Source organism: Manis javanica, chromosome 13 (assembly GCF_040802235.1).
Source record: "Manis javanica isolate MJ-LG chromosome 13, MJ_LKY, whole genome shotgun sequence".
Classification (NCBI taxonomy): Eukaryota; Metazoa; Chordata; class Mammalia; order Pholidota; family Manidae; genus Manis; species Manis javanica.
Window position 1 is genome coordinate 97,501,929 of NC_133168.1, and position 26,289 is coordinate 97,528,217.

General features: G+C 52.6%; 1 protein-coding gene across 2 annotated transcripts; it reads right to left on the reverse strand.

Annotated features, from left to right (window-relative positions):
• Positions 1–10,214: 10,214 nt before the first annotated feature.
• On the reverse strand, positions 10,215–24,209 carry LOC140845715 (ral-GDS-related protein-like). 2 transcript variants are annotated; one of them, XM_073220539.1, is made up of 5 exons: positions 21,075–24,209; positions 20,112–20,324; positions 18,352–19,767; positions 17,160–18,010; positions 10,215–10,384 (listed from the first exon to the last, which is right to left on the reverse strand). In XM_073220539.1, the coding sequence occupies exons 1-3, from the start codon at positions 21,354–21,356 to the stop codon at positions 19,609–19,611; spliced, it is 654 nt and encodes a 217-aa protein (XP_073076640.1). In that variant the 5' UTR covers positions 21,357–24,209; the 3' UTR covers positions 10,215–10,384; positions 17,160–18,010; positions 18,352–19,608. The 2 variants fall into 2 exon arrangements, with proteins under 2 accessions (XP_073076640.1, XP_073076639.1); XM_073220538.1 differs by having other exon boundaries at positions 18,352–20,324.
• Positions 24,210–26,289: the final 2,080 nt, after the last annotated feature.

The window sequence follows — 26,289 nt, forward strand, 5'->3', positions numbered from 1 at the left end:
TGCTGAGACCAGAGCTGTGACACTGACTGCCCCGCTAGGGTTCCACCAACTCAGGACGTGCTGCCACCCAGGAACAACAGCTCCCCTCATCCCCAGCGTTCAGTCCCACCCATGTCCCACGCCCAACACACACACACACAGGAAGGGCCGTTGGAAGCTCAGCCCGGGATGGGTCACACTGTGACCTGGCCCTGGAGGGGCCCGCTCTGGGCCGCCCTGTGTTACCTCGGGGCTCCTCGGGAGACACGGACACAGGCGGTGGAGGAGGTCACTGAGCCAGCGCCCACAGCGAGCAGCAGGACTCTCCGTCTCGGCTTCCCTGACTCCCACGCCTTCAGAAGGCTCCGCAAAACAAGACCGCATGTTGCTCTGTTGAGCGCCTCCGGTCAAGTGAGCAGGACTGGGGTCTGCGGCCAGGATCTGGGTTCCGTCCGGGTCACAATTCAGGTTCTACTGGGCGTGTCTTCAGTGACATCACTTCTTCAAGGGTCCATTTCCGGGGCCCCTCCCTGCATTCAGACACACCCACATGCTCCTCTGGGCTGCTGACTGCCTACCCTCCTGGCCCTTGCCATGCATGAGTGCACAGATCTCCACCAGAGCCCTCCCCTCTCTCTTTGGCAATGACACCAGGGTCCCAGCTCTGAGGAGACAAGAGCTGAGCTCAGGCCTCTTTTTCTCCCCAGTTCCCTGTCCCTCTGAGGCCACGGTACCCCCCAGGAGCTGCCCAATGTCCCAACCTGCACAGGCAGGGTCACACCAGACCTTCCTCCCTAGGGACGTCCCCAGGAATACATGGATGACCCCTCCATCTCCTGGGGGCTGGTGTCACATGTGTCTGATGCACAGACTCAGAGATGGCAGAATGCCAACCAGGCTTGGCATGGAGCGTGGAACACCACGCAAGTCAGGCCTTGGTTCAGGCCTTGTGATCTTGGGCAGGTCAGTCCCCCGGTAGGCCATTTTCAGGTGTGCACCTTGAAGGGATGGCAATGGGAGGAGTTCCAGGTTGTGTCTCCTAGTGGCATCCACCTACCAAAGGTCCAGGCTGCTCTCAAACTAGGTGCTTTTCAGACCAATCAGTGAATGGGTCAGAGTAGCCCACTGGAAATGAGGTCTGTGCTGCCTCTGGAATCCGAGGTGGTCCACCAGGCTGCTGTGCCCTTTTATGTGTGTGTGTGCCGGGGGCGGGGAGAAGAGACCAGATGCAGCACCTCATTCACCACCTTAGAAGGGAGAGCTTGGCAGGCCCACACGATAGACTTCTAGAACGTTCTCTAAGACAAAAGGCCCCTGAAAAGTAACAGGAGATAAAGAATGACGTTGCATAATGATAAAGGGGTCAGTCCACCAAGAGGATATAACCATTACAAATGTATATGCACCCAATACTGGAGCACCAGCATATGTGAAACAAATACTAACGGAATTAAAGGAGGAAATAAAATGCAATGCATTCATTTTAGGAGACTTCAACACAGCACTCATTCCAAAGGATAGATCCACCAGACAGAAAATAAATAAGGACACAGAGGTGCTGAACAACACCCTAGAACAGATGGACCTAATAGACATCTACAGAACTCTATGTCCAAAAGCAATAGGATACACATTCTTCTCAAGTGCACATGGAACACTCTCCAGAATAGACCACATACTAGGCCACAAAAAGAGCCTCAGTAAATTCCAAAAGATTGAAATTCTACCAACCAACTTTTCAGGCCACAGAGGTATAAAACTAGAAATAAATTGTACAAAGATAACAAAAAGGCTCAGTAACACATGGAGGCTTAACAACATGCTCCTAAATCATCAATGGATCAATGACCAAGTTAAAATAGAGATGAAGCAATATATGGAAACAAATGACAGGAACACAAAGCCCCAGCTGCTGTGGGACGCAGCGAAAGCAGTCTCAAGAGGAAAGTATATAGCAATCCAGGCATATTTAAAGAAGGAAGAACAATCCCAAATGAATAGTCTCAAGTCAAAATTATCAAAATTGGAAAAAGAACAAATGAGGCCTAAAGTCAGCAGAAGGAGGGACATGATAAAGATCAGAGAAGAAATAAATAAAATCGAGAAGAATGAAACAAAAGGAAAAAACTCAGTGAAACCAAGAGCTGGTTCTTTGAGAAAATAAACAAAATAGATAATCAACACACATCAACAGAATCAGAAACGAGAAAGGAAAACTCATGACGGACCCCACAGAAATACAAAGAAATATTAGAGAATACTATGAAAACCTCTATGCAAAGAAGCAGGAAAACCCTAGAAGAAATGGACAACTTCCTAGAAAAATACAACCTTCCGAGACTGGCCCAGAAAGAAACAGAAAATCTAAACAGACCAATTACCAGCAACGAAAATTAAAGCGGTAATCAAAACGCTACCCAAGAACAAAACCCCTGGGCCAGATGGATTTACCTCGGAATTTTATCAGACATACAGAGAAGACATAATACCCATTCTCCTTAAAGTTTTCCAAAACAAAGAAGAGGAGGGAATACTCCCAAACTCATTCTATGAAGCCAACATCACCCTAATACCAAAACCAGGCAAAGACCCCACTAAAAAAGGAAACTACAGGCCAATATCCCTGATGAATGTAGATGCAAAAATACTCAACAAAGTATTAGCAAACCGAATTCAGAAATACATCAGAAGGCTCATACACCATGACCAAGTGGGATTCATCTCAGGGATGCAAGGGATGGTACAACATTCGAAAATCCATCAACATCATCCACCACATCACCAAAAAGAAGGACAAAAACACATGATCATCTCCATAGATGGTGAAACAAGCATTCGACAAAATTCAACATCCTTTCATGATAAAAACTCTGAACAAAATGGGTATAGAGGGCAAGTACCTCAACATAATAAAGGCCATATGTGACAAACCCACGGCCAACGTCATACTGAACAGCGAGACGCTGAAAGCTTTTCCTGTGAGATCGGGGACAAGACAGGGATGCCCACTCGCCCCACTGTTATTCAACATAGTACTGGAGGTCCTAGCCACGGCAATCAGACAAAGCAAAGAAATACAAGGAACCCCAGATTGGTATAGAAGAAGCTAAACTGTCACTATTTGCAGATGACATGATCTTGTACATAAAAAACCCTAAGGATTCCACTCCAAAACTACTAGAACTAATACCAGAATTCTGCAAAGTTGCAGGATACAAAATTAAGACACCAAAAATCTGTGGATTTCCTATACACTAACAATGAACTAATAGAAAGAGAAATCAGGAAAACAATTCCATTCACAATGGCATCAAAAAGAATAAAATACCTAGGAATAAACCTAACCAAGGAAGTGAAAGACGTATACCCTGAAAACTACAGGACACTCTTAAGAGAAATTAAAGAAGACACTAACAAATGGAAACTCATCCCATGCTCTTGGCTAGGAAGAATTAATATTGTCAAAATGGCCACCCTGCCCAAAGCAATATACAGACTCAATGCAGTCCCTATCAAATTACCAACAGCATTCTTCAACGAACTGGAAAAAGTAGTTCAAAAATTCATATGGAACCACCAAAGACCCCAAATAGCCAAAGCAATCCTGAGAAGGAAGAACAAAGTGGGGGAGATCTCGCTCCCCAACTTCAAGCTCTACTAAAAAGCCACAGCAATCAGGACAATTTGGTACTGGCACAAGAACAGAGCCACAGACCAGTGGATCAGAATAGAGAGTCCAGACATTAACCCAAACATATATGGTCAATTAATAGATGATAAAGGAGCCATGGACATACAATGGGGAAAAGACAGCCTCTTCAACAGTTGGTGCTGGCAAAGCTGGACAGCCACATGTAAGAGAATGAAACTGGAGCGTTGTCTAACCCCATACACAAAAGTAAATTCGAAATGGATCAAAGACCTGAATGTAAGTCATAAAACCATAAAACTCTTAGAAAAACACATAGGCAAAAATCTCATGGACATAAACATGAGCGACTTGTTCATGAACATATCTCCCCGGTAAGGGAAACAAAAGCAAAAATGAGTAAGTGAGACTCTATTAAGCTGAAGAGCTTCTGTACAGCAAAGGACACCGTCAATGGAACAAAAGGTATCCTACAGTATGGGAGAATATATTCATGAGTGACAAACCCGATAAAGGGTTGACATCCAAAATATATAAAGAGCTCACGCACCTCAACAAACACAAAGCAAATAATCCAATTAAAAAATGGGCAGGGGAGCTGAAGAGACAGTTCTCCAAAGAAGAAATTCAGATGGCCAACAGACACCTGAAAAGACGCTCCACATCGCTTGTCATCAGAGAAGTGCAAATTAAAAGCACAAGGAGATGTCACCTCACACCAGTAAGGATCGCCACCATCCAAAAGACAAACAGCAACACATGTTGGCGAGGTTGTGGACAAAGGGGAACCCTCCTGCACTGCTGGTGGGAATGTAAATTAGTTCAAGCATTGTGGAAAGCAATATGGAGGTTCCTCATAAAGCTCAAAATAGAAACACCATCTGACCCAGGAATTCCACTTCTAGGAATTTACCCTAAGAATACTGTAGCCCAGTGTGAAAAACACAGATGCACCTCTATGTTTATCGCAGCACTAGTCACAATAGCCAAGAAATGGAAGCAACCTAAATGTCCATCAGTTGGTGAATGGATAAAGAAGTGGGACATATACACAATGCAATATTGTTCAGCCGTAAGAAGACAACATATCCTGCCATTTGCAGCAACATGGATGGAGCTAGAGGGTATTATGCTGAGTGAAATAAGGCAGGAGGAGAAAGACAAGGACCAAATCATTTCACTCATATGTGGAGTATGAGAATCAGGAAAAACTGAAGGAACAAAACAGCAGCACAATCACAGAACCCAAGAATGGACCAGCAGTTACCAAAGAGAAGGGGACTGGGGAGGACGGGTTGGAAGGGAGGTATAAGGGTGGAGAAAAAGAAAGGGGGCAGCATGATTAGCATGTATACTATGGGGGGGGAGCATGGGGAGGGCTGTGCAACACAGAGAAGACAAGTAGTGATTTTACAGCATCTTACTATGCTGACGGAAACTGAGTGTAATGGGGTTTGTGGGGGGGGGGAGACTTGGTGAAGGGGGAAGGAAGCCTAGTAAAGATAATGTTCTTCATGTAACTGTCGATTAATAATACCAAAATGAATGGTAAATGAAAGAAAAGAAAAAGGCCCCTGAATTTGTGTTCGTTTATTTCCCACCTTCTGACCCGTGACCGCTCTATCAGGGGGCTCAGACAGGGTGTGCTTCCTGATCCCTGGGTGCAGGCGTCGTGGTGCCGTCAATGGGATGGGCCAGCGGGACGGCTTCTGGAAGGGAAAGGACAGGAAGGTTCCTTCTGACGGAATGACAACCTCGGTCTGGAGATGCGATGCACTGCTGAGATACTTTTCTCCCCCTGTCGGCTGAAAGGATGGAGGAGGAGGCGCAGCGGGGCAGGAGGGGCTGCAGCGGCGGGGCAGGAGGGGCTGCAGCGGCGGGGCAGGAGGGGGAGTAGCGGCGGGGCAGGAGGGGGAGGAGGAGCATCGACACTGAGCAGCGGCCGCGGGGCTGGAGGAGGAGGCGCCGCAGCAGCGGGGCTGGACGGGGAGCAGCGGCGGGCCAAGGAAAGCAGCTTCGTTCGGAGAGCCAGCCGACCAAGAAGACGGGGCACTCGTGTCTTAAAGCCCCACCTTAACTAAGGGTTGTTTGCGAGCTGCTTCTGTGCTCACGGGAGGGGGAACGGGAGGGGGAGCAGGTTTGGGCGTGAGAAGCCTGCAGACATCTGGGTGCCAGCGAGGCTCCACGGAGAGCTGAGCAACTCTGTGTCCTTGCTTAGGTGACTCTTGCCGACTTAGATCTGGCCGGATGTTCCTAAAACTCCTTGACAAGACAGTCATTATTTTGATACATAATTTCCGTATGTCCTGTGGGAGGCAAGCTTCAGGTAAGGGGCTGTTGACAGAAATCTCACCCTGTCAGCCGAATTGCTTTGAAAGATCAACAAGCCTGTGTGCAGGGCTGCAGCCTGAGCAGAAGCCCTTCGTCCTTTCTCCTTTTGGCCCAAAGGTTAAGGCAGCAGAGGAGACGAATACAGCGTGGAGGCACAGGGGGCCGCATTGTCACTCGGTTGCGCAAATACGATTTCACGAATTAGTGGTTTTGTTTTCTTTTGAGTAAATTCCCTGAAGTGGAATTACCTAGTTGTGTGGTGTTTCTATTCCAGATTTTTGAGGAATCTAAATACTGTTTCCCATAGTGGCTGCGCCACTTTACGCTCCCACCAGCAGCGCCCAAGGGTTCCCTTTTCTCCACACCCTCACCAACACTTGTTATTTTCTTGTCTTTTGGATGGTGGCCATTCATTCTGACTGGTGTGAAAGTGATACGTCAGCGCAGCTTTGATTTGCGTTCCCCTGAAGATGAGCCATGTGCAACATCCTTTCAAGCGTCGGTTGGCCATCTGTATGTCTTCTTTGGAAAAATGTCTATTCCGGACCCCTGGCCGTTTTTCAATAGGATTATTTGTTGTTATTTTGGTGTTGAGTTGTATGAGTTCCTTCCATATTGGTAAATATTAGCCCTTTGTCATTTGCAAATATGTCCTTCCATACAGTAAGTTACCTTTTCATTTTGTTGTTGAGGAAACATTTCTTTAAGGCTCTATTGAGATATTATAATTCATATACCAGATGGTTTGCTTAAAGTATACAGTGCAATGGATATTGGTGTATTTACAGAGTTGCACAGTCACCATCAATATCTAATTTTAGGACTTCATCACCCCCAAAACAAATCCAATCCGGCTTACTGGTCTACCCCAGTTCCTCTCCCCACCTCCCCACGTCCTCTGTGTCCATAAGATACGGCTGCTCTCGACATTTCATATAATGGAGCCTTACAATCTGGGGTCCTTGAAGCATGGTTTCTTTCACTTAACATGATGCTTTCAAGGTTCGTCCAACTTGGAGCACATGTCAGTACTTCCTTCCCTTTTATTGCTGAATAATATTACATTGTATGGCTGTCCTGCATTTTAAGTCACCATTTGAATAAATGTTTGGGCTGTTTGGACTCTTTGGCTACTGTGAATGAACAGCCCTGTGCAAGTGTTTGTGTGGATGTATGTTTTCATTTTTCTTGGGTATATCCTTAGGAGTTGCTGGGTCACATGGTAGCTCTGCGTTTAACCTTAAGAAACTGTCAAGCCATTTTCCAAAGTGGCTGCACCATTTCACGTCTCTGCTAGCAATTTATGGGGGTCACAGTTTCTCCTATCCTCGCCACTGTCTCTTTTTGATATAGCCACCCTACAATAGGTGACACCTACGATGTGAGCTGTCATCTCGTAGTGGGGAAGTGTACTCTTAACAGTTGTTTCCCCATTATAAAATATTATGCGGACAATCTGGAATAATCTGAAAAGTTACTTTAATATAATTATATATTTATTTATAGGCTTTGTTATGCATATTGTTAAAGGTTTACACAACACACAGTCTTAAAAATAAAGGTAAAAAACTTTTGACATTTCATCATAAACGTGTTATCTTTCTGTCAACTCTTCCTACACATCATTTAAAATAGTCAACATTCTCGGGTGTGGATATATCGTATTAAGTTAACCATTCTGTTTTTCTCTGACATTTAGCTGGCTCTCAGGATTTGATATGAGACCTGCTTTACATTTTCGTGTAGAATTGTTTTTGCTTATTCCAAAAAGGATCAAGATTTTCCTGAATTTTGGGAAAACCCAAGGTTGTCCCCACGGGCTGCTGCTCCTTTCTTCCTGCAGCCTGCGTAGGTGAGCCATCTGCTCGAGTGGTCAGCTGCCCGTGCTGACTCTTCTGACCTTCAGACTCATGAATTCAAATTCTTGTTACACATTACCGACCTTGGTTACTCACAAGTATCTCAAACCTAAAATCTTCCAAAGTTAGTCCATTATCTTCCTGTGCCCCAACTTTCTTACCAGTATCGGTACCTGTCCCCCAGCCATCCCAGGGCCAGGGGACGCCTTCCCCTTCCGTCCTGCGCATAGCGAGTCAGGCCCAGTTCCAGTGACTTTGCTCTTTCTCACGTCTGTGTCTCCTCTCAGTTCTCACCACCACACTGGGTTTCCAAGCCCTCACCGTCTCTCCCCTAAGCTGTGCAGTGGCCTCCTACTTGACCCCCAAGCCTTCAGTGCCTCCCACTTAAATTCTTCCCCCTCACTAGTGTAGATGACCTACCTATCAGAAAGTGATCATATTTCGCTGCTCAGAACCCTTCTCTGACCCTGTATGGCCAATGAAATAGAGTCTGCACTTCTTAATAAGGTGCACGGGGCTCTTTGGCACCTTGTGCTTCTCCCTTCTCTAGGGTAAAAAGAGCAAACTAAGAATATAGGCATTCTTCAGTGAGATCACTTAAAGTTCCAGAAGCCAGGAGTAACTGGCCTGGAATGCTTGAGTATTCCCCAGACAAAGGAAGGTCTCTCGGCACACCCTTGTCTTGATTGTGTTTAGTGAATCATGTCATGGTGAGACTCACGTAGCCTGCTTAAAGGCCCAGCTTATTTTCTTACCTGTACCTATGTGCTCTTTCTCCTCCTCCATCCCCGTATATGCAAGTAATTTGCGGACTGGACAGTTCACGTAGCACGCCAGCCCAGCCATCGCAGCACAGTAAGACAGGAAAGATTCGATCTTAAAGCTAAGATTGCATTTCAAAGCCCAGGAAGTGAAGAAGTAAGAGTTTTAATGTCCTGCTGATCGATTTCAACCCCAGGCAAGTTCGCTATGGATTCAATGTGATCAAAGCAATGACAGTAAACCGCTCTCGGGGTGGAAGGGCTATACCCAACTTTATTTCCACCGTGGCAGGTCAATCCCTAACATGCCATCCAATGAGAGCGAGTCTGCATGCAGCAAGCCGGTCTCTGCCCCTGGGCCTCTCTGCCTGCACAGCCGTCCTGCAGACATCCTCTAGGCCTCTGACCTCAGCGCTGCCACCACTCCAGCCTCTGCTCTGCTCTCCTGCAGCCTCGCAGCCGTGTCACCGTGTCACCCAGAGCACTGGGTGGGAGCACTTTTATATAGAGTCAGCAGCAACCGATTGCCCACATGAGTAGTGAGCTAGCCGACTAGGCCCAGGTGAGAATCCTGGCCCCAGGAATTTTCATTTTATCCACACTTAGCATACTCTTCAGCGAACATACAGTAACTCAGCCCACCTTGGAGGCAGGAAAGGCAGTCTTAATTGATATGCTCCCCAACCAGGAAGCTGCTATTGTGGAGGGAATCCGAGCAGTGCATTTCTTGTGTTAAGTTAATTTTGCAGAATTACCCGGAGGACTGATAAGAAACTTCATGTCTCATCTTGAGACCACTTAAGAAGTCCACACCCCTAGCCCTCTGTCATATTCCTGAAAAATCCTTAAAACGGGGAACCCTCACCCTTTCAGTGTGCCTCTCTCTGAGGTAGCCCACAGTCCCCTCTCTCTGAGGGCACACTTTTTCTCTTTAAATGAAACTTTTACTCTCCTTCACTACTGTGTCTCTGCCGCTCAGTTCTTTGCTGCAGCGGGGCAAGGGGACAAGAACCCAGGAGAACACACAAGCCCTCCTAACAGGAGTCCCAGCCCAGGGGAGGGGTGGGGGAAGGGGAAGGCTGGTAGGGCGGGGGGAGAGGGGTGCGAGCATGGGAGCAGAGAGCTTGGGGAGTGTGGAAGGGAAGCCTGGAGGAGGAACTCGGAGGGAATTGCAGGTGGGGAGGGAAGCCACGGGGCATGAGTGCTGGCGAGGCAGGGACCGTGGGTGCAGACAGAGCTGGGTGAGGGCCTCCGGAATAAAACCCCTACTGAAACTCCGTATCAGACAATTAAGCAAAGTCAGTCACATTCATTCTCTGAAGTAATATAAGCGTTGTTGTGTGAGATGAAATAAAACTAAGAAGCCAGGAGTGACTTGGCCTGAAATGTTTGAATATCCCCCACATACGAAAAGACCGCAGCATCGCCCATGTCTTCACTGTGTCCATTCAATGAGGCTGTTGTAAAATGTACCGTAGCTGCTCAAAGGCCCAGCTCATTTTCTTTAACTACCCAGATGCTGCTTTTCTTCCTCTAGCCCTAACCAAATGATGTGCAATGTAGGCAAGTAGGAAAGTTAAGTGTCTCTTCAAAGATAAGCATTTGGGGACCGTTCAGCAGGTCTGCATCCCTGGCCCTTTGTCTCTCACCTGCCTCTACATCCCCTAGACAGTGCATCACCCCAGGGCTCTCTTGTCCCCTTCGGGCAGGGGCAAGCCAGGAGCTCTGTCCTCTGCGTTATCTGTAAATAGAAGCCTCGCCCATGCTCACCTTCCTTGAGTGCTTGCAAAGTTCATTCTCTGAGCCTGTGAACAAGAACACCAGCATCAGCTTCTCGGAAGAGCCCAAAGACGGGGAGCCCCCAGAGCCCGTGCCTGGGTGCAGAGGAGCGCACCAGGGACCAGAGGGCCCAGCCACCTCCCCAGCACACGCCGGGTGGAGAAGGTGGGCTGCAGCCCACAGTCAGGGTGGCCACGCCGCCGTGTGATCCTGGTGTCCCTGCACCAGCGGTCTAGGCTGTAACGCACAGACCCTGGGCAGGACGGACCGCTGGCCCAGTGACCAACCAGCAGGCCCAGGGCTGCTGCTTTGTTTCTGGGCCCAGAGCTCTTCTGTGTCAGGTTGAGGCTGGTGGTCCGTGCAGGATGACAGGTCTGACCTGGGCGCCTGCCTTGCTAGGGGCCCGTCTCCCGTCCTCCTGCCCAAACCTCCCTCCCTATGTGGCTGGGGAGCCTGAGGTCATCCCTGGGACCACCGTGCAGGCAGATGGCTCTGAGGGTGCTGTGGGCAGGACCAGGGAAAGGAAGTTGGCCTGGGTGTCCCGATTTTACCTCCTGTCACCTGGTCACCTGAGGTTGTCAGTAGGGCCCACGCCCGCTTCCCCAGTGCCCAATCTGTGGCTCCCCCTGCAGCATAAGGCCTGGAGACTGTCTCCAGCCTGGAGTCCCCCAAAGGGGTGCTTGTGCTGATCCTGGAACTCCCCTCCAGGCCAGGCCTCCCCTCCTGGGAGGGTGAACACATCCTGAGAGCCCTGGGGGAGCGTGTGGGGAGAATCAGAGCCATGTGCCTCTGCTCAGCCTCCCCAGCCATTTGTCACAGATTTCAGGCCACTCAGCCAGGACCCAGGAGCAGGACACCAGGGGCCTCACATCAGCCTGCTCTGGGGATGGGCGGCTGAGGGGCACCATGGGGTAGGACTGGGGACCGGGGAGTTTTGGGGGGTGCTGTGAGTTGTGAAGCGTGGAGAAATTGGGCTCAGAGAAAGCCCCCCCAATGGAAGGCACGCACCTCCTGAAGGTGCATTCAGAGTCCAAGTTCAATGTTTTTGGCAACAGAATTTCTGGAACGTGTGGGGCAGCTGTGTCTCATCAATGGGACACAGCTAGACTGGTGGCCTGCAGCCCTGGGATCTACTTGGGTTACATGGGCATTGGTGTCCCAGACGTGAGGAGACACCCCGGGGCTTCTAATCAATAGATTTTCATGTCTGATCATAATCTATAGGTGACAGGCAGTAAGGCCCAGGTTCTTTTTGGGCAGCCCTCCCCAGTGCTGCCAAGGTGTGCCCGCCTGGGGCTTAGAGCGCTCCGCTCTTCCTGAGCACCTTATGGGGGAGGACAGAGGATGAAGGGCAACCTGGCGGAGGTCAGGGCGCCCCTGCGTCAGAGAGTTTGAGGGCCGGGGTGGGTCGGGGGGCACACGATGTCTGCCTGTGGGGCAGAGCTTTGAGAAGAAAGAGCAGTGTGGGGGCAGTCCTCTCACTGACTGCATCCCACCTGCACAGGGGTGACCCCCAGGAACAACATCCACATCACACTGCCCTCAGGGAGGCTATTTCTTTTTTTTTTTATTATTATTAAGGTATTATTGATATACACTCTTATGAAGGTTTCACATGAAAATTCAGTGGTGGGCAACAGGCCTCCCCTGAAGGGAGGGGCCGGGGCTGTGTCCATACACTGGGCACCCAGAGGATCTGCCCACTGCAGCAGAGGATGGGACAGGCTCCTGATGTCCCTGCCCCTGGAGCAGCAGCTGCGGGCATGGATGGTGCTGGCAGCTTCGGCCACATGGCTTCTCTGTGGGTTCTGATGACGGGCTGTGCCCAGAGCCCCGTGCCTGGGCCCAGAGCAGCCCTCCCCCGTGCTTCCCAGTTTTGTATCCTGCTACTTTGCTGAATTCAGGTATTAGTTCTCGTAGTGTTGGAGCGGATTCTTTAGGGTTTTTTATGTACTATATCATGTCATCTGCATTCAGGGACAGTTTGACTCCCTTACCAATCTGCATGCCTTTTATTTCTTTGCGCTTTCTGATTGCTGTGCCAAGGACCTGCAGTACTGTGTTGATGAAAAGTGGGGAGGGTGGGCATCCCTGTCTTGTTTCAGATCTCAGAGGAAAGGCTCTCAGCTTCTCGCTGTCAATATGATGTTGGCTGTGGGCTTGTCATCTATGGCCTTTATTATGTTGAGGTGCTTGCCCTCTGTGCACATTTTGTTGAGAGTTTTTATCATGAATAGGTGTTGAATTTTGTCAAATGCTTTCTTGGCATCCATGGAGATGATCATCTGGTTTTTGTCCTTCTTTCTGTTGATATGGATGATGATGGTGGGTTTTCTAATACTGTACCAATCCTTGCTTCCCCACAATAAATCCTACTTGATCATGATGGATGGTCTTTTGGATGCATTTTTGCAGTCGGTTTGCTAGTATTTCGTTGAGAATTTTTGCATCTATGTTCATCAGCTGGGCTCATAGAATGCGTTTGGAAGTATTCCTTCCTTTTCTACATTTTGGAAGACTTTGAGGAGAATAAATAGGTATTATTAGTTCTTCACTAAATGTTTGGTAAAATTCAGTGGTGAAGCCCTCTATTCCGGGGGTTTTGTCCTGAGGTACTTTTATTATTACAAATTCAGTTTTGTTGCCAGTAACTGGTCTGTTCAGATCTTCTGTTTCTCTCTGGGTCAGCCTTGGAAGGTTGTGCTTTTGGAGAACGTTGTCCATTTCTCCTAGGTTATCCAGTTTGTTAGCATATAATTTTTCATAGTATTCTCTAGTACTTCTTTGTATCTCTGTGGTGTCCGTAGTGATTTTTCCTTTGTCATTTTTGATTCTGTTTATGCATGTCGACTCTTATTTTCTTGATAAGTCTGGCTAGGGTTTTATCTAGTTTGCTTATGTTCTCGAAGAGCCAGCTCCTGCTTTCATTGATTCTTTCTATTGTTTTATTCTTCTCGATTTAATTTCTGTTGTAATCTTTATTATGTCCCTCCCTCTACTGACTTTGGGCCTCATTTGTTCTTCTTTTTCTAGTTTGGTTAACGGTGAGTTTCAGCTGTTCATATTGGACTGTTCTTTTTTCCTGAGGTAGGCCTGTATTGCCATGTACTTCCCTCTTACACCGCCTTGTCTGTGTCCCACAAGTTTTGTGTTGTTGAATTATTGTCATTTGTCTCCATATATTGCTTGATCTCTGTTTTTATTTGGTCATTGATCCGTTGGTTATTTAGAAGCATGTTGTTAAGTCTCCATGTGTGTGTAGGCTTTTTCATTTTCTTTACGTAATTTATTTCTAGTTTCATACCCTTGTTGTGTGAGAATCTGGGAGGTACAATTTCAATCTTTTTGAATTTCCTGAGGCTCTTTTTGTGGCCGAGTATATGATCTATTCTTGAAAATGTTCCATGTGCCGCACTTGAGAAGAATGTGTATCCTGTTGCTGTTGGGTGGAGAGTTCTGTAGACGTCCAGTAGGTCCATCTGTTGTAATGTGTTGTTCCATGGCTCTGTCTCCTTATATTCTGTCTGGGGGATCTGTTCCTTGGAGTGAGTGGACTGTTGAGGTCTCCTATAGTGAATGCATTGCATTCTAGTTCCCCTTTGAATTCTGTATTTGTTTCACATATGTAAGTGATACTGTGTTGGGTGCATAGATATTTATGATGCGTATATCCTCTTGTTGAATTGACCCCTTTATCATCACGCAATGTCCCTCTTTGTCTCTTGTGGCTTTCTTTGTTTTGAGATGTATTCAGTCTGATAAAAGTACTGCAACCCCTGCTTTCTTCTCCCTATAGGTTGCTTGAAATATCTTTTCCCATCCATTCACTTTTAGTCTTTGTATGTCTTTGGGTTTGAAGTGAGTCTCTTGTAGGCAGCATATAGTTGGGTCTTGTTTTTTTATCCATTCAGTGACTCTGTGTCTTTTGATTGGTGCATTGAGACCATTTTCATTTAGGGTGGTTATCGGTAGGTATGTCCTCATTGCCATTGCAAGCTTTTGATTCGTGGTTACCAAAGGTTCAAGGGTAACTTCCTTACTAAGAGCCTAACTTACCTCACTTATTGTGCTATGACAAACACAATATAAAGGTCTTTTTTTCCTCCCTTTTTTTCTTCTCCATTCTTTATATGTTATGTATCATATTCTGGACTCTCTGTCCATCCCTTTTTATTACCTCTGGTGACAGTTATTTAACCCTGAGAACACTTCCATCTGTAGCAGTCCCTCCAAAATACACTGTAGGGATGGTTTGTGGGAGCTAAATTCTCTCAGGTTTTTCTTATCCGGAAATTGTTTAATCCCTCCCTCAAATTTACATGATAATCTGGCTGGATAAAGTATTCTTGGTTCGAGGCCCTTCTGCTTCGTTGTAGTAAATGTACCATGCCACACCCTTCTGGCCTGTGAGGTTTGTGCTGAGAAGTCTGATGACAGCGTGATGGGGTTTCCTTTGTATGTGATCTAATTTCTCTCTCTGGCTGCTTTTAATAGTCTGTCGTTATCCTTGATCTTTTCCATTTTAATTATTATATGTCTTGGTGTTATCCTCCTTGGGTCCCTTGTGTTGGGAGATCTGTGCACCTCCGTGGCCTCAGAGACTATGTCCTTCCTGAGATTGGGGAAGCTTTCAGCAATTACCTCCTGAAAGACACTTTCCACCCATTTTTCTCTCTTCTTCTTCTACTACCCCTGTAATATGAATATTGTTCCATTTGGATTGGTCACACATTTCTCTCAGTATTTTCTCATTACTGAAGATCCTTTTTTCTCTCTGTTGTTCAGCTTCTTTGTATTTCCCTTCCCTAATTTCTCTTTGATTTATCATCTCCTCCACCGTATCCAACCTGCTTTTAATACCCTCTATTGTGCTCTTGAGCGATTGGATCTCCTTCCTAAATTCGTTGCTGAGTTCTTGAATATTTTTCTGTACCTCCATGAACATGTTTATGATTTTTACTTTGAAATCTCTTTCAGGAAGATTTATTAATTCAGTCTCACTCCATCCTTTCTCTAGTGTTTAGAGTTTGCTTTGAACGAGGTTCTTTTGAGGTTTCATGTTTGTAAGTGCTGGGGGTCGCAGGGGAGTGGTGCTGGTGCCTTCGGGGAGGACAGAGCTGTTCCCTGTTTCCCAGCTGCTGTGCCTCTCTCCACGGCCAGAACCAGTGGCCGCACACACAGGTGTCAGCCTCTGTGCTTTGTGTTTGTACCTGGAGTAGGCGGGACGTCCGTCTGGTTGGCGTGATGCCAGGGCAGGGGCAGGCGGTTTGCGAGCCAGGTACAGTCTAGCCAGGAGGAAGACACAGCAGGCTGCATATCAGCGTGGGGGTCCTCGGAGCTGCGTGGCCAGCCAGAGGGATGTAGCGCCTGAAGATCGTTTTAAGTTCCCAACCTGCTGGGCAGAGTGCACCCACCCAATTCTGTCTACCTGTCCTTTCTCCTGAGCAGTAAGCTCTGTGCAATCCTTGCCCCTTCAGCAGCCCTCTTGGTTTTAGGAAGTTTTTGAGACTGCCCGCCCAGAGCAGCCGGATATGAATCCCTGTTCTCCACAAGCAGCGGGAATCTCCATCTCTCCAGGTATTCCAGCCCCGCTAATCACCAGAGCACCATGCAATGTAGGTTTGTGTTCCGAACAGATCTCCAGAGCTGGGTGTTCAGCAGTGCCAGGCGTCCATCCCGTCCCTGGTGTGTGTCTCTTACTCCTGCCGATGCGCTGGGGTTGGGGAAGGGCTCGAGTCCCGCCGGGTCACAGCTCTGGAACCTTACCCTGTTCCGCGAGGTCTGCTCTTTTCTCTAGGTGTGTGCAGTCTGCGTAGCCTTCTTTCCTGTTATTCTTTCAGGCTGTGTTGTATGAATTATATTTTCATATTATATGTGGTTTTGGGAGGAGGTCTCTGTCTCACCTCTCACCCCGCCGTCTTTTATCCCCAGGGAGGCTGTTTCTTAGGGATGAGGGGTGGAAGTTGCTCAGGGCCACCCCTGGGAACCTGTGACCGCTGTCCACCCCTGCATCCTCAGATGGCTCCTCTGGGCACCCAGGAGGTCGTGGTTCCGCGCAGCACTGCGCCGTGTCTGTGTCCATCCCAGGAATGTCCAGGCCTGGTGAGGACGGCCCCAACTTTTCCTGGAACCGTGTGGCTACAACTCGGTGGCTGATGGCACCCAGGCAGCAGGTGGTATTGACAATACGGGAGGCCACGTGCACAATTGGTAACACCCTCCGCGTGGTGGGGCAGCTCGCCTCTGTCCAACGGGCCACGATCAGAGGGGACGACCCAGCACGAAGGAGGCCAGATTGGCTGCAGCTACGTACAGGTCCTTGAGGGTGCTGCGGCAGCCTGGGGAGCTGCCCGGGTCTGCCGACTGATGGAGGAGGTGCCAGAGGACCTGCCGCAGCAGAGGCTGAGGATGAGGAGGGGGAGGAAGAGGACGGCAGCTGCAGGGCCACACAGGTGAACAGAAGAGGCAGGTTATCCCGGGTTCCCCCCGTTATCCTGCTTCCATCCCGTCCCCACTGCCCTCTGGGCTTCTGGCCCTGTACGAAGGGTCCTGTCAATCACCAGCCTCCGGGGTGTCCGTGTCTCGGGAAGCGTCCTGGGCGTTCCCTACTCACAGAGGAGGAGGCTGAGTCCCAGAGGGGGAGGGGAACCACCCTTCAGTCTGACAGGACTGGTCTGTCGTGCAGCTGGGATCACAGGCCCACCTGTCTTTAGGACGCCCCCACACCCCATGTGGCCAGAAGCTTCCCTGAGGCTGTGGAGCAGCCCACCCCCTGCCGATCACCCCTGCACGGAAACTCACCTGGCCCTGGTCAGGAAGGTTAAATCTTGTCGGACTTGAAGAACTGCAACAGCCACTTTCTGCCGGCCCTCTGGCCCTCTGGCTCCAGCTCGCAGGACAGGTTGTAGCTGCGGAACAGAAGGACACCTGTGAGCCCCTGGAGGCACACGTCAGGGTACCTTCTCCCAGAGCCTGCGGGCAGCTGCAGCCCACGCCTGACTCCTGCCGGCCTCACCTCTGCTGCTCATCCAGGGGCTCCACGGACCGGAAAAAGGACAGGAAGCGCTTCTCGGGATCCAGGTCATACAGCGTGGCCACACCCTTGTATGCCATGATCTCATCTAGGATGTCAGTGACCTGTGGCAGAGGAAGTACAGGATGTAGACAAGGAGGGGGGTGAGGAGTGGTCACTGGGATGGTCCTGGATCTTTGCTCACTGGAATCTGCCTTTACTCCAATGCCAACCAACCCTGCCTGTTCCTTGTATTGGGTCTCCAGCTCCTCCTCCAGGAAGGTGTCCTTGATGCCACCCCCACCCCCCACCTGACAAAGCCTTTAGTGTCCTCAGCTCTGCATGTCTCAACTGTGTGAAGATACGTTAAACCCAGGGGATGTGCCAGACAGGGTCCTGCCCATGGGTTCTTGACTCCATCCCTCTCCAAGAAGCCCAGCTCCTGGGGTAGAGTTGGGGGCACTAAGGAGGTTGGTGAGGCTGGTGCTGTGACGTCCAGGCTCAGTGGGCGCTGTCTCCTCTCTAATGCTGACTATCCTGACCCCCTGTGCCCTGCTGGTTCACTCACGTTTTCCCTATGTTTCAGGAGTTTGTCTGCGAGCAGGTCATCCAGAAACACTCCGAGGAACGGGACCATGCCCTGTGCCACCGGGGTGGGGAGTTGATGAGTCCCCACCTGCACCAGGGAATCCCACAGGGCCTCCCCTGAACCCCATACCCGCAGCCCCCATCTCCTGTGGACCACCCTGTGCTGCCTCCCTCCCCTCCCTTCACCCTGCTGTACCCTCCCGGGCACTCCCAGGGCTGGCTTTTGGCCAATCCCAGGACCTGTGGTCCCTCCACCTGTCCTCCACCTTCCCCCTGTACCCAGCTGCTCTCGCCCTCCTGGTCACACCAGAGCTGGCAGTTCAGAGCTGGTGGGACCAGGAGCAGGTGCAGGGTCACCCCCACCGCCCGTGACACGCGCCACGCCACTCTCACCTGCTTCTTCATATCCTGGGATCCCTTGGGGGCCCACAGCTGTTGCATCATGGTGGCTGTCGCCTCCTGCAAGGCCCCGGACACTCAGGTGCTCGTGCTCCCCTCCCACATGCCTCCCACAAGCAGACCGTGGTGGGTGGATGCTTTGCCTGAGCCCCCTGGCAGCTATGCTGTCCCCACCTCCAGCAGGCTCTCAGTGTAGGCCAATCGCAGCTCCAGAACTTACCCATAATCACAGGTGTCCTCAGAAGGCGTCTGGATGCCCCAAGGGGCTTCCTCACCTGCCGAGTGTCAGGAGAGTTCCCTGCCTCCCAGGGTGCCCTTAGGTCTCAGTGTCTCCTGGCTATCAGCATGACTCCCCTCACACAAGCAGGTGGGGTGCACAAAGCTGAAGCCCGTCTTGTGCTCCCTGGACCCTGCCCACCTGGCAGGTCCGCACCCCAGGATAACGGTCTCAGAGGATCCAGGGAGAGGCCGACCTTGCTCAGTCACGGGCCCCACCCCTGCTGCCGACCCCGCGCCAGCCCCAGCCCTGACCAGGGGCCTGTCCTCTGGGTCCTCACTGGATGCCAGGACCCCAGTCAAGTGGGGCCAGGGAGGGAGAAAGACGAGGGCCTTAGGGGCCTGGGGGACCCTACTTCCCCCATCAGCTCCCCCTCCCACCGCGCACACCTCAAGTCTGCCCCAAGGCTGGGCCACAGCACGGCAGAGGACTTGCCCCATGGACCCGTCCCTTCCAGACCCCCAGCCCCCACTTACCTTGAGGTGCTGCTTCCTGTTAACCCCCTTGTCCGTGTTTTTAAGTTTTTTGTAGATCCAGGAGCTCTTCCTACGGGGAGGGGACAGGAGCAGGGAGAAACATGGCCAGAAGGAGAGTTTGGGGGCAGACCCCTTTTCCTGGGGCATCCACGAGACCCACTAGCCTGCAGGAGGCTTTCCAGCACGGCCCTGAGCCCTGGGGACTCCGTGGCCTGGGGAGGGGGCTGCTGTTTCCACCCGGGGCCTCCATTCCCAGTTCTCCCAGGGGCGAATCTGCTTTGGGCCAGGTCGCTGTCCTTGGGGCAGAGACCTCCTGCTGCAGAACGCATGCTCGAGGTCTCCAGTTGGCTTCACCCCACACCTGACATTGCGGGGAACTGATTCCTCCAGGGGTATCGCTGACCTAACCCACAGGGGGCCCCAAGTGCCCGCCATCCCTGTCCCTAGGCTCTGCCGCCTCCCAGGAGGTCCCAGCCGACTGAGGGGACACTCCCAGACCTAGGGGTATCCCTGTCCCCTCAGGTACCCTGGTCCCTGGTACAGGACTACCCACCAGGACACATGTCTCCAGGTGCTCTCCAGACGACGAATAGCAGGGCACTGCAGGGCCAAGAGAATGGCATGTAGGGCAGCAAAGTTCCTGAGGGCCAGACACTCCTGGGAGGGAAGACAGAGCTGAGCGCATGGCCTGCTTCTCTGCTTCTGTCCCCCCATGAATTCCTGTCCTTAAGGAGACAGACACCCAGGGAGCGCAGCACACCTGGTACCTGCTGAGCAGCCCTCCTGGGTGGAGGACTGTAGCTCAACCCAAGGAAGGGGCCAGGGATGACTGTCCCTGCCCCCCGCCCCCTGGGGCCTGTGGGTCCAGGTCCACATTCCCCAGGCAGGAGGGGCCCAGATACTGTGTAGGCAGCCCCAGGCACCCATCCTGACAGCAGACCAAGGAGGGGAGCCGGTCCCAAGATGCCAGGATGGACCCCAGGGGCTGTCCCATGACTCACCTTGGCCACCCAGATCCAGAACTCCACCACTCGGGCCCTGTCCCGGTCCGTCATGCTCGGGGCCCCAAGGCAGGAGGAGGTGACCACGTTAGCTGTGGCACCAGATTGCCTGATCTGATGGATGGTGGGGGCTAGGTGCTCAATGGTTCTTGTCGGTGCCTGGTGCCAAAGGTTGGCCTTCCATTCAGAATATGTCAGCTTGGTGAACAGCTCCTAGGGATGACAAGTGTGTGTCATCCAGGTGTGCCCCTCGTGCCCCCATGCCCAGGCAGGGTGACCGTTCAGAGCTGGAGCCCAGGCAGCTGGGGGTGTGCTGTGAGCCTTGTGGCCATCCGGGCTTTGCAGCCCGTCCACTGAGTCGCCCAGGACCGGATGCACATGGCCCCACAGTGGTGGGGAACGGAGGGGCTCTGCTCGCAGGCACCCTCGCTCACCTCCTCCCTGCAGCACAAGGCAGCTCACCCTGCCATCCTGGGGGATCTACCTCCCATTCTGCCACCCCGTGGATCCCGGTACCCACTCAGGTGTAGTTTCCCCAAAACGATTGCACCCAGGGCCTTTGGTGGTGTCTGTGTCTCCCACGCCGTCAGGTCCATGGCAGGGGCCTCTGAAGTGCCGAGGCTGTGGAGGACTGCCAGGCCAATGGCCGGAGGACCTCAGGCCCTGGCAGCACCTCCCTGAACACCCCTCCCCTGCCCTGCCCCTCCCAGCCCAGCCAGGCCCTGCCCACCTTCCCTCCACTCCTCGTTGGTCGGCAAGGACCCCTACGGGCCAGCCCTACCGTCCCCCTGTGCTCAGTGCAGTCTTGGGCGTGGGGAGGGTCTCTCAGGGCACAGGGTGAGTCGTGCGGAAGCTGGGACGTGGGCCCAGATCACAGGAGTCCACGTCAGGGGAGGGCAGGTCTCGGGCAGCCCGTGACACAGGGAAGGCCCAGCCCCGACCCCGAGAGCCCGCTCTGCTCACCGCACACATCAGGGTCAGCTGCTCAGCCACCAGGCGGGGGGTGAACTGCAGGATGGTGGGCGGCTCCTCCCTCACGGCACAGGGGGTGCTCGCGGCACAGGGGCTGGTGGGCTCCGGGTCTGCCTCTGGCTCTATCAGGCCTGGTGCCATTCCTGCAGGTGCCCTGAGCCCCGGGCCTGAGGGCTCAAGGGGCTCCAGCTCGGGGCCTGAGACCACTCCTGGGATGTCCCCGGTGCTCACAGCTAGCACCGGGACTGAGGACACTGCTGGGACGTCCTCCATCTCTGCAGGGACCGAAGCAGGTGACGCCGGGTGTAGCTCCAGCACAGGGGTCTCAGGGAGCTCCTTAAGTGGCTGTAGATACAGCTGGCACGACAGGTACCGGCAGCGCCATCTCTGTTTATTCTGACGTAGTGCTGGAGCAGGACACAGAGAAAGGGTCACTCCGGGCCTGATTCCCCACGCCCCACAATGACAGAAAAGCCCTCATGGCTTTGAAGGGAAGCCCACGTTAGAAGGTCCCCTGGCTGCAGCCCCTCACCTTCCAGCTCTGCCACTGTGGGCCCCAGGTGCTCCTCCTGGACCAAATGGTGGAGAACTTGGCCCTCCAGGGTGGATGAAGGCTGGCTGTCATGGTGGACCGCGGGCGCACTCTCGGGCTCCCAGGGAAGGCGCCTAGCCAGTCCTGTCCTCGGGCTGCGATAAGGCAGGTGGGTGGCAGAGTGAGAAGGCTGGTGTTTCCAGCCGCTCTGCCCTCCCCTGCCTGCCCAGGCACCTGCCACCCCCCTTCCTGACCCTGCGTGTCTGTCCTGGGTCCCCATCCTCTCCCGTCCTCCCGAGTAGGAAGTCCCCAGTCGTCAGCCGGCCCGTGGGAATCCAAAGATGGGTGACCTGCTGGGCTCTGCTGGGCGCCCCCTGCCCCAAGCCCCAAACGCCTCCTCCCCCCATTCTGTGCACACGGGCGGTGCCCCCTCTGGGCGTGGTGAAAACTCACATTCTCAGTTCATTCTCTGGGCCCTCGTCATGCCCCCCATCACATGAGGAATCCGTGAGGGCATCGCCCATGGCGCTCCCCGGCCATGACCTGCGGATTACACCTCAAGTGACTTCCCGACTCCCCCCGGAACAGGGTCCCAGTATTGTGTCTGCTTCCTTCACACAGTTATGCTAAGTGTGCCCAAAGGGCCTGCACCAAATGGGTGCTGCACACCTATTGTTGCTGAAGGAAGTCCCCGCAGAACCTGTCCAGGTACCCCTCTGCTGTCCCCAGAGGCCCCTCATGTGAACTCAGTGAGGACAAGACCGGGCCCAGACAGAGGGAATCGCGAGCCTCTGCTCCCAAGGCTGCTTTCCTTGTGCTTTTCCAAATCGAGGCCACTGACGGGTGACGCCGAAAGCTTTTCGTCAGGTACAGAGAAGTAATAGCCCCGAAGTGGCCCAGCTTGGCCGGCAGTCCTTTCTGCAGCACCTAGTGCCTGGGGAGCCCCTCTAACGCTCCTCCCATGTTCCCCATGGGCACCCTAACAGGCTGATCACCAGCCACTCTACCTGTCAGAGGAACACACCATGGCTCAGACACATGTGGGCACGCTCAAGACACAGAACGGACTGTGGGCAGAGGCCAGACTGTGCTGAGGAGGGGGTTGGGTACTCACCAGGGGAGCCGCTGGCCTGTGGTAGGGTGGTCAGCATGGTCGGGAAGGAGTGTAGCCTCGGGAGCACTCTGGCTGGTGTTTGGAGCTGGTCCCACTCGTGCCGAGCGCTTTCTCCACTTCCTTCTCACGCGTGTCCAGGGATCCCTGACTTTGGGGACCTTAGTCCCATGAATAGTTGACTCATATTCAGGCTGAGGGGGGCAGCAGGGATATAGTCAGTGGGAAACCCAGGCACCACCAGGATGAGGGAGGTTCGCAGCTCACCCGAGAGCCTCCAGCCCCCTGCGGTGCGAGCAATGAGAAGCACGGGGTGCCCCCAGGGACGAGGTTCCAGGCCCTCTGGAGTGGGCCTGTCGGCCACTCTCATGGGGCAGCCCTGGGAGGGCCCTGGCAGGTTGCCAGGTTTGGAACAGGGTCCTGGGTGTAGACAGCCTGCCCCGGGTCCAGGGAGATGGAGTAGGTGAATTCATCCACCAGCTCCACGTCGCACCCCAGAGTGGAGCTCTGCAAAGCTGGCCCCTCATAGCTGCGGAGGAGGCACCTGGGGCTGCGCGGACCTCCCCGCAGGCGCCAGTGTGGGCCCCAAACCATGCCCCCGAGATCAGGCACACGGGGCCATCTGCCTAGACATCCAGTCCCTGAGGGAAGGAGAGGACACCCCCGGGCTCAGGATTAACATGTGCGTGGAAGTACCTGGTCCCAACACTCACCTCCATGTCATGAATGCTGAGACCAGAGCTGTGATATTGACTGCCCTGCTAGGGGTCCACCAACTCAGAACATGCTGCCACCCAGGAACGGCCCCTCTCATCCCCAACCTTCAGTCCCACCCATGCCCCACGCCCAACACACACACATACACAGGAAGAGCCATTGGAAGCTCAGCCCGGGATGGGTCACGCTGTGGCCTGGCCCTGGAGGGGCCCGCTCTGGGCCACCCTATGTTACCTCGGGGCTCCTCGGGAGACACGGACAGAGGCGGTGGAGGAGGTCACTGAGCCAGCGCCCACAGCGAGCAGCAGGACTCTCCGTCTCGGCTTCCCTGACTCCCACGCCTTCAGAAGGCTCCGCACAACAAGACCGCATGTTGCTCTGTCGAGCGCCTCCGGTCAAGTGAGCAGGACTGGGGTCTGCGGCCAGGATCTGGGTTCCGTCCGGGTCACAATTCAGGTTCTACTGGGCGTGTCTTCAGTGACATCACTTCTTCAAGGGTCCTTTTCCGGGGCCCCTCCTTGCATTCAGACACGCCCACATGCCCCTCTGGGCTGCTGACTGCCCACCCTCCTGGCCCTTGCCCAGCACGACTGCACAGATCTCCACAAGAGCCCTCCCCTCACTCTTTGGCAGTGTCACCAGGGTCCCAGCTCTGAGGAGTCCAGCTGAGTTCAGGCCTCTTTTTCTCCCCAGTTCCCTGTCCCGCTGAGGCCACAGTATCTCCCAGGAGGTGCCCAATGTCCCAACCTTCACAGGCAGGGTCACGCCAGACATTCCTCCCTAGGGACATCCCCAGGGATATATGGATGACCGTCCAGCTCCTGGGGGCTGGTGTCACGTGTGTCTGATGCACAGACTCGGAGATGGCAGAATGCAAACCAGGCTTGGCACGGGGCGTGGAACACCACGCAAGTCAGGCTTGGGTTCAGGCCTTGTGATCTTGGGCAGGTCAGTCCCCCGGTAGGCCGTTTTCAGGTGTGCACCTCTAAGGTGCAGCAATGAAAGGCGTTCCAGGTGTTGCCATCTACTGGCATCCACCTTCCAAAGGTCCAGGCTGCTCTCAGACTAGATGCTTTTCAGAACAATCAGTAAATGGGTCAGAGTAGCACACTGGAAATGAGGTCTGTGCTGCCTCTGAAATGCAAGTTGGTCTACCAGGCTGCTGTGCCCTTTGTGTGTGGGGGGTGGAGGAGGGTCCAGGTACAGCACCTCATTCATCACCTTAGGAGAGGTAGGCATGCCCACACAATAGACTTGTAGAAACTTCTCGAAGACGAAAGGCCCCTGAATTTGTGTTGCATTTATTTCCCACCTTCTGACCCGTGACTGCTCTATCAGGGTGCTTAGACAAGTTGTACTTCCTGATCCCTGGGTCCAGTGGGCGTAGTGCCATCAATGGGATTGGCCAGTGTGACGGCTTCTGGAAGGAAAAGGACAGGAAGGTTCCTTCGAACTAAGGGACAACCTAAGTCTGGAGATTGGACATACCTCTGACATAGTTTTCTCTCCTTGCCGGCTCAAAGATAACTGCCCTGCTGGTCTTTACTCACAGGAGGAGAACAAAGAGCATTTTCCTGACCAATACTTACACACTGGGTGCTTGGGGACCAAGTGATGAAGCCCCATGTGCAGCAGTGACTGCAATCTGAGACACTCCGATCACCGTGACCATCATGCACTGTCATCTCCAAGATTCATCCTTTTTCTGAGTAGGCCAAACGAGTGACTTCAATAAGGGTCTGCGGAAATCACCACGCCGACATCTTCCAAGGCCTTGGTGGTCACTCCAGTCTGTAAGCTCTCCTGGAAGGCAGTACTGCTTTCAATGTATACTTTACAGGGAGTTCTAGAGGCTTGTGCTTGACCCACCACACAGCAGGCACTCCTGGCCGGCACAGTCCCCTGTGGCTAGCAAGGAGGAAGCCGGGAGCTCTGCGTCCCTGACAGCTCGGCCCTGTGGCCTCTGACACTGAGGGAGCGGCCCTGCGGGCACTTGGTCGGGGTCGGGGGTGCTGCTCGTGATACCAAGACCCGGTCCTCGTCCCTGAGGTCAAATCACAAAACACAGTGACAACGTTTTGAGGAAAGGAAAGAATAGTTTATTGACTTGCTAGCAAATAAGGGAGTGGCAGGCTCCTGCCTTAGAGAACCGCCGTCCTCCTGACACGCAAGGGGTCAGGGCTTTTCAAGGGGAAATGGTAGGAGAGAGGCTGGGGTGCAGACACATGAAGTAGCTGCTTGCAAGGGTCCAAAGCAGACATTCCTGCGCCACTTCCCTAGCGTTTTGTTTTTCTTTTCTGCTCCTCCTCAGCCCCTGGGACAGAATGCTCTTTGAGTCCCTTTTTTAGTGGGCTTTACTGGCCTTAATTCCCTCTCATCCCGCTCATAGCTGACTTTCTGCCTAACACTCCAAAGACTGACCAGCCTCTCTGTGAACATCCCATAGACGTGCTAACAGGCCCTTCAGGTCTACAACGTGTGACACCCAGGCAAGAAGCCTGGCTATAATTTCCATTTTCTCCACACGATCCTGCTCCTTCCAACAAAAAGGTGGAGGTCCTGGTTCAGCCCTTGGTAAACAGCTACTTGACCGGTGGTGGCAGGAAGAATTTCTCCTCTCCCTGAGGTTCCCTTAGCTGGAGTAAGAAACAGATTGACAGGAAACAGATGAACAGGAGGAAAAGTAACAAAATTTAGTCAAGTACATCCAGGGAAGCCATAGACATCTGTTCCACAGACAGGGTGTGGGTAAAATTGCAGTATTTGCCGACTCTCTTGGGCTGGCTTTAGTGCGTGTCCGCATCCACAGGGGTTCCCAAGGGGTGGAGAGAGGTATTCCGTCTCCA